Raw genomic sequence first — 13,449 nt, 5'->3', positions numbered from 1 at the left:
CATTACGAAATATTGACAAATAAACAAGGCAAATATAAAAACTTCTACAATTTGGTTGCAGAAAAAATTAATTTATCTTCTTAACTAAGATTTATAATATATCATAGTAATTTCTTTTTATTGTGTTATACATTATTTATTAGCAAAACTGTATGTTGTGTACTAACAAGTACTAACCTTATGAAATGCTATACACTAACGTCAACGAGACCGGGATAAGGTACCGGTACTTTATGTATCTCTAACAAATGTACATTTCAAATAAAATTATATAGAATTAAAAACAAAAAAACAAAAAAACAAAAAATTAACCATAACAACAGGCCATTGTTTGTCAATTTTAAACAACTTTTTAACTGCAACTTTCAGTATCCGACAAAATGTTTAATTGGGATTTAAGAATCCGCTAAAATAAAAACCGCCAAAATTTTTCGGATACTTTGTTGCCCCTAAATCACGAAATTTTACACCCGCGAAGATAACCTGCTATACGGTAATCTCCATGGAAATGAAACTTGCAAATGCCAATACATTTGCATACTAAATATCAATGACTTCACATTAGTGGTTCGTCTTAAACTAACCTAATCACAAACTAATACATGAAAACTAAGCAAAAGTTTCAAAGTCAATTGACCATGACTGAGGGAGCGGGACCAAATAATCTCCATGGTAATGAGATGTGCCAATGCTAATACAACTGCATACCAAATATCATTGACCTACCACTAGTGGTTCCCCATAAACTGATCTAATCACAGACTAATACATGTAAACTAACCAAAGTTTCAAAGTCAACAGACCATGACTGAGGGGCGGGGCAAAATAATCTCCATGGTAATGAGATGTGCCAATGCTAATACAACTGCATACCAAATATTATTTACCTACCACTAGTGGTTCACCATAAACTAGACCTAATCACAAACTAATATATTATTGACGCCCTCGCCGCCGGAAACAGCATACCTATGTCTCGCTTTTGACTCTGTCAAGGCGAGACAATAAAAACCATTTCTTTATTAGGGGCTGTTCTAAAATCATGAATATTGTGAGAGCATTTCTATTTTCATACCTTCTCCATAAAAGCTATTTCTTTATTTGGTGGCTGATCTATTTTGAAGATATTAAGACCATCTCTTATCTCTTGTTGAGCTTTCTTGAAGGCCATGAGTTGTTCCTGTACCACACTGATACTTTCTAAAGCTTCTCCTGTTCCTAAAGTACTAGTGAACGGTCCATTCTTCTGAAAGTTATCTAACAAGAAATGTACTTTTTTCTTGAACTCATCAGATTGAGCTAGTAATCCTGCTTTAAATATATCCTGGAAATATATATAATAATTCATATAGGATTTGCATAGACAAACAGACAGATGTACAGACCGAAAAAAAGATAATGCCCTCTACTATCGTAGGCAGGGTCTAAGTGCACTGACCAGGAAATAAATATAGTTTTTGTATGAATTTACCACACAACACCATTTAATTATAGGTATACCAAATACAGTAGGTATTTCAAGCAATATGTAGGTGAAATAAATATCAACAGAATGTTTTACAGTAGTCAATGTATTCATTACTACAAAAATATACCTTATGTTTCTTCAGCATGCCTTCAGCCTCTTTCAAACTCTCTTGGAATATAATCCACTCGTCTTTTAGTTTTTCTTGTGTGGTCAGATACTGTAACAGAAAGTGTTCAAAACAATTTTCAAAACAATTTTTAAAGATGTCAGCAAATTAAATCATTAAAACAGAAATGGCAGATAATATATTGCTTTCCTAATTCTAAAGTAATATATATTAATGATTGATAGAACCTTACAGTAGTAGGTGTTCTTAATATCCCATACACCGGTCAGAATGTACCTCATTTACTGGTCAGAATATCCCTAATACATACAGATTTATGCGATTGTCTCCCTTGTTTATTGGTCATGTTTATTTTTATTATCGATAAATAAGACTAAGTGACAATCTTTATAGAATGATTTACATAATACTTTATTTAGAAGCACTTTGCCCTCCTTAATAAAAGGGTGTGTAATGAAGTTTTACAATCATTGGACATTTCTCCTTTGAAAAATACAGAAATTTTAAATATACATTGCATGAAAGAGATTTATAGAATAATAATTGATTGATTATTGTTTGCTTAATGCCCAGTGACAAATATTTCGTATATGTTCAAGAGGAGAACAATAAAATAATTACAATAGGTAGATTCTACAATAAGTATTATATAAGGACAAAAATTTAGCTTTGCGACATTGTTCAAAGAGTTGTTGTTAGGAATCTAAACATGCAGAGTGTGTGGGACTCTCTCTACACAATCCATCTAATGAAATGTCCCCATTCTGACCAGACATTACTGCAAATCTATGCATCCTGCACAATCAAACAGCATACCTGTCAACCTATGACAATGAAAATGCAGGTGATGACCTGCATAGAAGAATGAAATCTCAGGTCATAACGCATACAAACTTTTTCGAGCTGAATTTCAGTATTTAGGGGACATTTTTCTTATAATTTATATCAAAGTTTCCAAAACATGTCCACATGGTTAAGTAATTTAAAATTGTACATATTATTATTTCATTGCACCTGGAGGCCATTGATAGATTTGTGTTACATTGCCTTAACTCCTGATCATATTCATTCCATGACATACAATGTGCCAATTTGTGTTTTCTTTACATACATTTGTGCAGCTTTTAAACAGTAGAACATATCATATGTTGATATTAGAGTATAATAAAATAAAGTTAAACAATTAAAGTAGGTATAGATGAAAAAAGTAATTTTCAAAATTTTTATTTTTTAATTGTTCTAAGGTAGAACAATAAGTAAAAGTATTATTCTGATATGTGTGTGCATTCAATTCATTTTAGATTTAATCTTTTTACAAAAAAAACATATAAGTTTAAGGAGTATATTGTGAATTGACAAAAAAGGGGAAGTAACTCAAATTGTTTTTAAAACAACTTTGAAATACACAAATTATTTACGACCTAAAGCTAAGGTAATTGGTGTTAATTAACAGTGTGTTTGACACCAAAGTTGTCAAGTGAAGCCATGCACTGAAATGGGTCAATTGAGCTGAGTTTACACAGCTAGTTGAACTTCTTGTCCAGGAAGAATATTACGAATTTGCCGGTATTTCATTGAAATCACTTTATATCTAATCAGTCTGAAGGCTAAGAAATCAGGGTGAAAACGTGTTATTTTCCGAATTCCCGGGTATATTTGGTCACCCGGCGGGGGTTCCGGGTGACCCCTCAGAATTGTGAATCTCGGGTCACACCCGCAGGATTCGGGTCAGTTGACAGGTATGAAACAGATGCCTACTTTGAAAAGGGTTTTACTTCCAGTCTGAAGAAGACCAAGGGATGACAACATTTCTATACCCCAGTCACCCTTGGGTGAATAATAACTGATATCCGATATGAAAGATTTTATTCTACTTTTATTTATACCTTTTCTTCCACAGATACTTGATATTTCTCCAGAATCTGAAATTGTTCCGCCAGTGGTGCAAACTTTTCCTCTGTCTCTTCCAGTTCATTATGTAATTTGTCCCATAAGTTTAAACTTATACCTAATTCTGATAATGTCTGGGGTAGCTGATTTATTCTGTAAAATTTTACATAAATCATTAGTTGACAGAAAATGATTTTGACTGTTCTGTTTAGGCCCTTTTGGTTTTATGCTCTTAAAAGTTTTACATTGCTGTCTTTCCAAACTTTTGTCCATGAGCATACCTGATGAATGTAAATCAAGAAACGTGTTTATTCACAGAAATCATTTCATTTAACATTTTTGTTTTTATCCTGTCCTAAAGGTATATGCTACTTATGTATTCAAAAGTCATGGAATATTAGTTCATCAGATCATGAAATTGTTTAAAATTATTACAAATATAATAGGAAGATGTGGTATGTCTAATTGTTAATCTCTCCAAGGCAATCAAAAACCATAAGTCAAAGAAAAACAATTTTATGACCTAAAAGAAAACTATGAAATGACCTTCAACAGTCCACAAAATTAAGTAAGACAAATCCTTTCACCTATCTCCATTTTCCACTAGATAATCCTGAAGATCCATCAGACTGGTGGTTGACATTTTCTTCAACAGTTGGGTGAATTTTGTTTGCCACTCTCGACAGTGGCTCATGATGGCTGTCTTCAGTGGAGAACAATCAATCATCATAAACTGTATGATTTCTATGGTCTCATGGGCCTCAACATTATTGGCAACTTCATCGTATCTGTAATACAATCAAGAGAATTTAAAGATTACTGCTCTATAATGGCAAAGTTCAAAGGTGAACAGTCAATCATCATAAGGTAAAAAATTCAGCCACTGGTCTTTGAAGAGTTGTAGATACAAATCCTGGACAGACAGACAGAACTATCACTTATAACAACTGATTTACTAAGCAGGGGTATATTGTCATTCAAAAGGTTACAGGTATCTGCTTTGTTAACTATCTTGTGATGTATGTAAAGGTAGCTGGTTTAAATAGCAGAGTTAGTCATAAATATATAGAAAATATTCAGAAATTTTTGCAAGGTTTTTTATCATAGGGAATAATGTGTCTGGATAAGTATCGCAATAATAAGAACTCGCAATCTGATATCCGATAAATTATATCTGTACGCCGATTTCCCAGAATTCACAATAATTCTATATCTCCATTTGTGTCCTTTCTTCAAAAATCACATTTATAAATGCATTGCAATAATTTCTGAATATACAGTATTATATGGCTTTTTCAATATAACATCTTACCAACCCCAAGACAGAGTGGAACACTGTACAACTAAACAGACGAAGGTATCTTACCAACCCCAAGACACCAAGTGAGAGTGGAACACTGTACAGCTAAACAGACGAAGGTATCTTACAAACCCCAAGACACCAAGTCAGAGTGGAACACTGTACAGCTAAACAGACGAAGGTATCTTACCAACCCCAAGACACCAAGTCAGAGTGGAACACTGTACAGCTAAACAGACGAAGGTATCTTACCTGGCAATGTCTGAGTCAAACGATGAAACAACTGGACCAAGGTTCTGATAGCGTTGTATAAACATTCCCTTGTCAATTTCCCAGATCTCACGATAGTTGTCCCAGGTCTTTATATAGTTAAGCATGTGAGTGGCATTAGTCTGCATTCCCGTATTAATTACACTGTGGATCTTCCTGGCCTCTTCACTTCTTGCTATCATTTCATAGATTGGCTACAAGATAGAAATATTATGCTCTTCTTTCCCTTTTGTCATCAAACCATGTTCTAATCTCAACAAAACATGGTGTACACAATGAAACTTGCAATGTCAGTTGTATTTTGAATGATGCTGGAGATCAAAATGCATATTTCTGTGGGTAAGGCTTATTAAGAGATTCAAAGAAACCTTTTAAAATGTATATGATTTTAATGCTACACTTTTTAGGGCCTTTTAGATAATAGTACCACTCACGGACTTACATTTCATACACATCTTTGATTATCTAATATTTTGGATCTTAGAATTCCACACCAATTATGTTGCACATCATAAAACCTAGTCCAATCCAACACTTTAATTTAATGGTGCCTGTACCAAGTTAGGACTTTACATTTTTTCGAATGAGGATTGTTCAAATAAATTTTTGCCAAAAATAGCCAGTAATTATGGACAATAATGTTTTTTGGAATACATCTTGATGTTAAATACATTTTTTAGTCCTTTTTGTAATAAGGTTGTCCAGGAAACAGCTTCAAATAAATTAATTCAATAATTTTTTTCCTTCAGTAATTCGACAATATTTTTGCCTTATAGTTTCTACTTTGAAGTAGAAAACTGACTTCAGTTTTTTACAAAACAGTGACAATGAAATATAAATGAATTTCGTAATTTATCATGCAATTGTATTTATAACTATTAAATATTTGGCAAATACTCAGAAAGTTGCATTTTTCTAAATTTAAATAAGGTTTTCAGATTATCTTTTCAACTCAGAAAAATTGTATGAATTATTTAAATCTGACCTCTTTTACACTTTCTTTTGGTGTCAACAGACTAGGTAGTCTCTGTATCTGTGATAAAGCACCGGTTATATAGCCATATTCACTGCTTACAGCATAGGCTAGTTCTGATAGGGAAGGCTCAAATTCAACCTGAAATGTAGCAAAGTCAACATAAACTTCCACTATACATTAGTTCTCATAGGGAATGCTCAAATTCAACCTGAAATGTAGCAAAGTCAACATAAACTTCCACTATACATTAGTTCTGATAGGGAAGGCTCAAATTCAACCCCAAATGTAGCAAAGTTAACATAAACTTCCACTATACACTAGTTCTGATAGGGAAGGCTCAAAATCAACCTGGAATGTAGCAAAGTCAACATAAACTTCCACTTTACACTAGTTCTGATAGGGAAGGCTCAAATTCAACCTGGAATGTAGCAAAGTCAACATAAACTTCCACTATACACTAGTCCTCATAGGGAAGGCTAAAATTCAACCCGAAATGTAGCAAAGTCAACATAAACTTCCACTATACACTAATTCTACTAGGGATTGCTCAACATTAAACCAAAAACAAAAATGCATGCAAAATGCAAAAATGAAACTAAATATGTCTTTTTTAGTCCATTCTTTTCCCCACTTACTAATATTTATCCTGCAATCTTATGATGTTTTGAAAGTCTATTTAATTTTTTTTACGTGATGGCTTCCTAGGTTGGAAGGCATCAAAGCAAAAAATTAAAATAGCCTTTCAAGACAACATAATTTTTGGACTATCTACAATCAGCCAAATTTTGTACAAATAACAGGTATGGAAATAATTTTTTGCTTTATATGTATAATAAACAAATAAAATCTCCAGTTGGTATCCTGCTTTGATGTTGAGCCAAAAATACTGTTAAGGTTGATTTCAATAAAAATCAAAGACAGTAGGGAATTAAAAAATAAACAATTGACTGTAGACGTTAAGACATTCATTGAAGAACAAGTATGCATGCAAGCAAGCACAAGCATACACACACACAAACAAGGTGATCAGTGTAAAGGTTAAGTTGCATGATAAGCCACTCTTTTCTTCCTGTTTCTAAACCTGGTACAAACTAATGTTTAAGTTAACTACAGTGTACACATCTTGGATATATTTATGATCAAAACATTATCAAACTTGTTTTATTGAATCCTTGGACAGACAAAGATTTAATAAACCAGATACTTGTTAATAACTGAGTTATCTACCTTCTTATCCTTGAGCAGGACTTTAACTTTAAACAAAGAATTTGGTGGATTTTTGCCATCTCCATTTATGGCTTTAGACAATTCCTGTAGAGACCATTTCACATTTAGTCTGAAAGCTTCTGCCACCATTTTATCCATTTTCTCTGTATATTTATGCCAGTGTACCTGTACCTAAAGTAGATCATATGGTAAGAATTATACATAATGGATTTAAAAGACTTACTAGTATTTACTCAAATTTTTTATGCCATTACTTAAAATCACACAAAATCTTGCAAAATTTTGATCACAATTAAACAAATTTTACATCATAATTAGGGATTGTTGCATGACATCAGAAGGTTATTAGGAGGAATATCTAGGGTCATTCAGAGCATAGGTCATACAGTGACATATGAAATCTAACGTTTGTCTAGAATGTGATTTGTGTAATGAATTAATAATCTTTGTCCTTTCTTTTACATTATCGAAACAGGAGTTTTACTGCATGTATAGATAGGTTTTGATTAACACAATTTGAGCAAGAGCTACATCGCCATGTTGGAGGTCTACCTGTACAATTTCAACTTGTTATACTTATACTGACTGCTAGACTTTAGAAAAAGTGGTTTTCTGAACAATTTTAATTTCTATTAGCCTTGCTTAAGTCATCACTACGATCTAGTATGGATCTTTTATCAGACTTGTTTGTACCACATTTAGTCAAATAGGAAAATCAACCATTTACACCTCCAAAATGGTAGTCAAAGGAAAGAACTCAAAATCAAATTATGTAAATAAATGTGAAGATAGATTATGAGGATCTACAGAAATGAAGAATAAATCATGAAGATCTAGAGATATGTGAAAATAGATTTTGAGGATCTACAGAAATGTGAAAATAGATTATGAGGATGTAGAGAAATATGTAAAATTGATTTGGAGGATCTAGAGTAATGTAAAAATAGATTATGAGGATTCTAAATGTGAACATAGAATGTGAGGATCTAGAGAAATGTGAAAATATATTGTGAGGATGTATAGAAATTTGAAAATATATTATGAGGATCTAGAGAAATGTGAAAATAGATCAGGAGGATTAAGAGAAATGCGAAATTAGATTATGAGGAACTAGAGTAATGGAAAAATAGATTAAGATTAAGAATATACCTCACTTCCATCCAGTCTGAATATTTCATGGGTTTTCTTCATTGTTCTGACAATATTCTCATGTATCTGTGTCAATCTTTTTGTAACAATCTCTCTGTGTTTGGTCTTAAATGGAAAACAAGAAAAATCAAGAAAAATGAAATATTTGGTATTTACTTCCTTATTTTCAAAGTGAGACCTTGTCTACTGATATTAAAGAATCTTAGTGAACATGACCTACCTAATAAACTTATTTCTAACCAGCAACAGCTTAGTGGTATAATGACAAAGTTGTTCTCCATAAAAGAGGATAATTATGATAATCATCTTCTACCATACTTGGAACAATACCATGCATGAAATTACTGTAATTATTATAGAAATCTACGTGTAAGTGAATGATAATGACCCTATTGTTCACAAATTTCACTCAATTTCTAGTAGCTGTGATCTTGAATTTGGATGTAATGAGCTAAAAATAAATCGGGATTTCCTTTTACTATATGTCACAATACATCTAAGTTAAGTTCACATCCCATGTTAGGTCTTTCAGTTATCATCAGGAAATCCCTTTTTTGTCCTTGACATATTGATTTCACAATCAATAGGGATCTTCCTCTCATTAGTTGTGACCATATATATGAGTTTAGTTCCAATCCTATATGAAAGATCAATTTTATTATTATTACCTACAAACCCTTTTCTGTACTAATTTCAAACTATTATCAAACTAGTTTTAGTAACTATGACCTTTACCTTGGAAGCAATGATCTCAAAACAATTTGGGATTCTACTCTCCTATTTGGCCATATATGCAAGTATCCTTGCTATCCCCTGTAAGCATTAGGAATTATTAACCTCAAACCCCTTTTCTGCACTTATTCAGTCTATTTTTAGTAATTATAACCACAACCTTGGAAACCATAATCTCAATATGTATAGGGATCTTCCACTCATTATCTGTAACTATATATCTAAGTATAATTCTATTTCTATGTCAGGTTCTATTCTAAGAATAAAAATAGGAAAACTCCTTTCCTGCACTAACTTTGGACTATTCTTAGTAACTTTTTACTTTGACCTTTGATGTAGAGACCTCAAAATCAATAGGTATTTTTTGTTCACTTTATCAGGCCATGCATATATCCAAGTTAGTTGCGCAATCTGATCGAACCTGGAAACAAATAAGAATGACAGACTGCATATACAGACAAATAAAAACAATATATTCCAGTTTTTGTAGCATGAGGTATAATTATAGGCTGATGTATATATTTGCTGAAATAAATTGTAATAAAAAAAATATTGAGTTTTATTTGAAAACTGTTTATTACATTCACAAAACTGAAAACAAAAATGTATTCAGATATCAACATATGAGGTGCGTCGGATAGAAATTGACCTTATGCAAATGAATATCAATACATCTGATAACCTATTTCAGTTTGAAAAAATCTCTATGGAAAGTCTGTAACTGTTTGAAAACTAAGTTGTTATAAGAATCCTACAAAACAGACCAAAATTCATCTTTTATATCGTATTTGAATGTTCCAAAATCAATCAAAGTTTTATACATGTACATGTATACATGCACTTGCATAAGGTCAACTTCTATCCGTTTATTGTTACTGGAGAATTTTTTTCTGGCTTTATAACATGTTGACATCATATCTAAATAAAATGCTCCGCTGGGGCGCAGCTTGATACGACCGCAGAGGTCGAACCCTGAACAGTTGGGGTAAGTATGGACACAACATTCAAGATTGATACAGCACTGAATTTGGATTGTAATTAAATATTTGACACAGCATAGGTTTCTCACACAGAATGAAAGTGGTCTAAGAACTTAAAAAATTTTAATTTACCTATTCAAACCATATCATTATTATTTGCTTTTATATATAAATAAGAAATAACCAATTTAAAATGGAAAATTTTAAAGAAAAAAAAGGAAAAAAAAATCCTCCCCAATTTTTTGAACCCCCTTATGATTCATCACCCCCAAACTCAATCCCAGCTTTCCCTTTGTGGTATGGTACCTTGCAGTACAATTTCAGAGAGATCCATACACTTGAACACAAGTTATTGTCTGGAAACTAGAAAAATGCTTGTTTTTTGGCCCCAAATTCCTAAACGTTTAAGGCAATTACCCCCAAACTCAAACCCAGCTTTCCCTTTGTGATATGGAACCTTGCAGTACAATTTCATAAAGATACATACACTTACACACAAGTTATTGTCCTGAAACTAGAAAAATGCTTGTTTTTTTGCCCTTTTTATGGCCCCTAATTACTAAAATTTTGAGGGAATTACCCCCAAAATCAATCCCAGCCTTCCCTTTGTGGTATGGTACCTTGCAGTACAATTTCAGAGAGATCCATACATTTGAACACATGTTATTGTCTGGAAAGTAGAAAAATGCTTATTTTTGGCCCCTTTTTCCTAAACTTTTTGGGAAGTTACCCCCAAACTCAATTCCAGCTTTCCCTTTGTGATATGGAACCTTGTACTACAATTTCATAAAGATCAATACACTTACACACAAGTTATTGTCATGAAACTAGAAAAATGCTTGTTTTTTGCCCATTTTTTGCCCCTAATTCCTAAAATTTGGAGGTAATTACCCCCAAAATCATTCCCAGCATTCCCTTTGTGATATGGAACCTTGTGATACAATGTCAGAGAGATCCATACACTTACACACAAGTTATGTCTGGAAGTTACAAAAATGCTTATTTTTGGCCCCTAATTCCTTAACTGTGGGTACCATAACCCCCAAAATCAATCCCCACCTTCCTTTTGTGGTATTGAACCTTATGGTAAAATTTCATTGAGATCCATTCACTTAAACTAAAGTTAGAGTGCAAAAACTAATGTGTCTTCGGACGACGACGACGCCAACATTATACCAATATACGACCACAAAATTTTTTTTGCAGTCGTATAAAAACAACTCTTTGACAGCTGTCAATTATTAAATAATCTTAGTTTAAAATTGACTAACTTGATAAGAATCAAAGTCCATTTTCTCATAAACTTTCTTCGGAATAATCTTGATCAATAACAGTTCACTGATTTTCACACACTGTTCAGCAATCTCTGTGTTAGCTCCTTTGTAATCATCAACAATTACTTGTACTTTGCTGGCATTATTTCGACAATCAGAGACAAAGTATTCTGATATACCATGTGACACCCAAGTTAGTTTTGACAAACCAGCGTGGATCTTTTTATCAAGGAATCTTATTCTCTCTCTAAACAGGGCTCTTTCTTCATATGACAATGCTGCTATGATCCTAAAACAGGGATTATAATTTGTATAATAGCATCCCCTGTATTTTAATTACGGTAAACTCTAAAAATAATTGAAAAAACTCTAATGTTTTTGACAACTGTAATTTCAGAAATGTTTGCATGCATTTATTATTACTATTGTTGAGCAATGTGGAAAATGTGAATTACATTATGATTGTGATTTCAAGAAATGTTGCATGCACAATAATGCTATCAAAAATATTACTTTTTGCAAAACCTATCCTGTCACAATTTTTGCAATAATAAATATATCACAAAACTTTCTGAATTTACAGTAAGTTAATTATTTTGCAGTGTATATCTTATCAATATAGATAATTAGCTCTGACAATTATTTTTAGGAATTTTTTCAAACAAGAAGTCACACACTCATTATAAGACATAAACAAATAAGAATGTGTCCATAGTACATGGATGCCCCACTCCCACTATCATTTTCTATGTTCACTGGACAGTGAAATTGGGGTCAAAACTCTAATTTGGCATTAAAATTAGAAAGATCATATCATAGGGAACATGTGTACTAAGTTTCAAGTTGATTGGACTTCAACTTCATCAAAAACTACCTTGACCAAAAACTTTAACAAAAAACTTTAACCAAAAACTTTAACATGAAGTGGGACAGACTGACAGACGGACGAACAGACGAACGGATGGACAATCATACGATCGGACGCACAGACCGAAAAACATAATGCCCATAAATGGGGCATAAAAATTCCATGCCTGCTGGGTAAAATGAAAATTCAAAATATGAAAGTATGAGCAAACATGAAATGACTGCCCAGTAGATTACACACTCTCAGCATTATAAAGTTCTCGACCATTAATATCAAATTCAAGACTCTCACTACTGGGTGACTAGGGTTACTTTCCTGTCTGTCACTTCACATTTTCCATACACCAAAAGAGATATCGTGTTACCTTGGTGTAACAATAGTCATCCTCTTAATTGGTAAATTTCTGTTCTATTCATGTTGATGTAATGGCAATTTTTCATTTAAAAGTAAAGAAATAAGCAAGCACTGACAATCTATTTCTTGAGAAACAAACTTACAGCATTGAGGTTGTAGATTGATTGTATATTATTTCAAAGACACAATGTTTTATTCACACAATTTTCTTATTTTGTCATTTCTTTCACTTTGCACTTTTTGAACTTTAATTAATGTTTGACCTATTAATTACAATATAAACATGAAATCACTTATTAAGGATCCATGTTTACTTAGACCTGAATAATTCGGTCCCTCCCCATAATCAATCTCTCCTACTTACTAAGGTCTGAAGTCCTAACACACTAAAAACTCTTCATGAATCATGGATTTTGATTGGTGTCCTGTCAGCAGTCAGCTCTAATATATCAAGATAGGTAAATCACCAGCAGGCAGCTAATTCTGAATGATTGATGATTTTTCATTGTCAATGCATTCAGGCATTATTGTAGACATTGTAGAGCAGTAAAATATAATGACTGATTTATTCCAGTTATGTTTATTTTAGTAATCTTTTCTCAGCAGCCATTTTTTGTGAGCTATTGGACTCAAGATCAGAGTCAGAATTATTTTTGACATGCAAATGTATTCTTATAATGATAACTACAGATGCATGTATAGCTGAGCTGACTAAGGAATAAAGGGCTCAAAAGTAAAAACTTTGCATTCAATACGTATAGACCTTTTGTTAAAATCCCTTAGCTACTGGCATATATATTAATGTAATGCATGTTTCAATTCATTCAATTAAGT

General features: G+C 32.6%; 1 protein-coding gene across 2 annotated transcripts in view; it reads right to left on the bottom strand.

Annotated features, from left to right (window-relative positions):
- The window catches only part of LOC127737542 (dynein axonemal heavy chain 2-like), a 118,743-nt gene that overhangs the window by 81,592 nt on the left and 23,702 nt on the right, over nt 1-13,449 (bottom strand). For both annotated transcript variants that reach the window (XM_052248369.1, XM_052248370.1), the window contains 9 exons: nt 11,391-11,682; nt 8,408-8,512; nt 7,259-7,429; nt 6,041-6,169; nt 5,038-5,249; nt 4,073-4,273; nt 3,482-3,638; nt 1,596-1,685; nt 1,076-1,324 (listed from right to left, as the gene is read on the bottom strand). In XM_052248369.1, the coding sequence (XP_052104329.1) occupies nt 1,076-1,324; nt 1,596-1,685; nt 3,482-3,638; nt 4,073-4,273; nt 5,038-5,249; nt 6,041-6,169; nt 7,259-7,429; nt 8,408-8,512; nt 11,391-11,682 (1,606 nt within the window). The remainder of the gene's footprint in view (nt 1-1,075; nt 1,325-1,595; nt 1,686-3,481; nt 3,639-4,072; nt 4,274-5,037; nt 5,250-6,040; nt 6,170-7,258; nt 7,430-8,407; nt 8,513-11,390; nt 11,683-13,449) is intronic.

The sequence above is a fragment of the Mytilus californianus genome, unplaced genomic scaffold, assembly GCF_021869535.1.
Source record: "Mytilus californianus isolate M0D057914Y unplaced genomic scaffold, xbMytCali1.0.p SCAF_4, whole genome shotgun sequence".
In the NCBI taxonomy this organism is placed as follows: domain Eukaryota; kingdom Metazoa; phylum Mollusca; class Bivalvia; order Mytilida; family Mytilidae; genus Mytilus; species Mytilus californianus.
The sequence above is the reverse complement of the archived record's forward strand: the minus strand, read 5'-3'. Positions and strand labels throughout refer to the sequence as shown.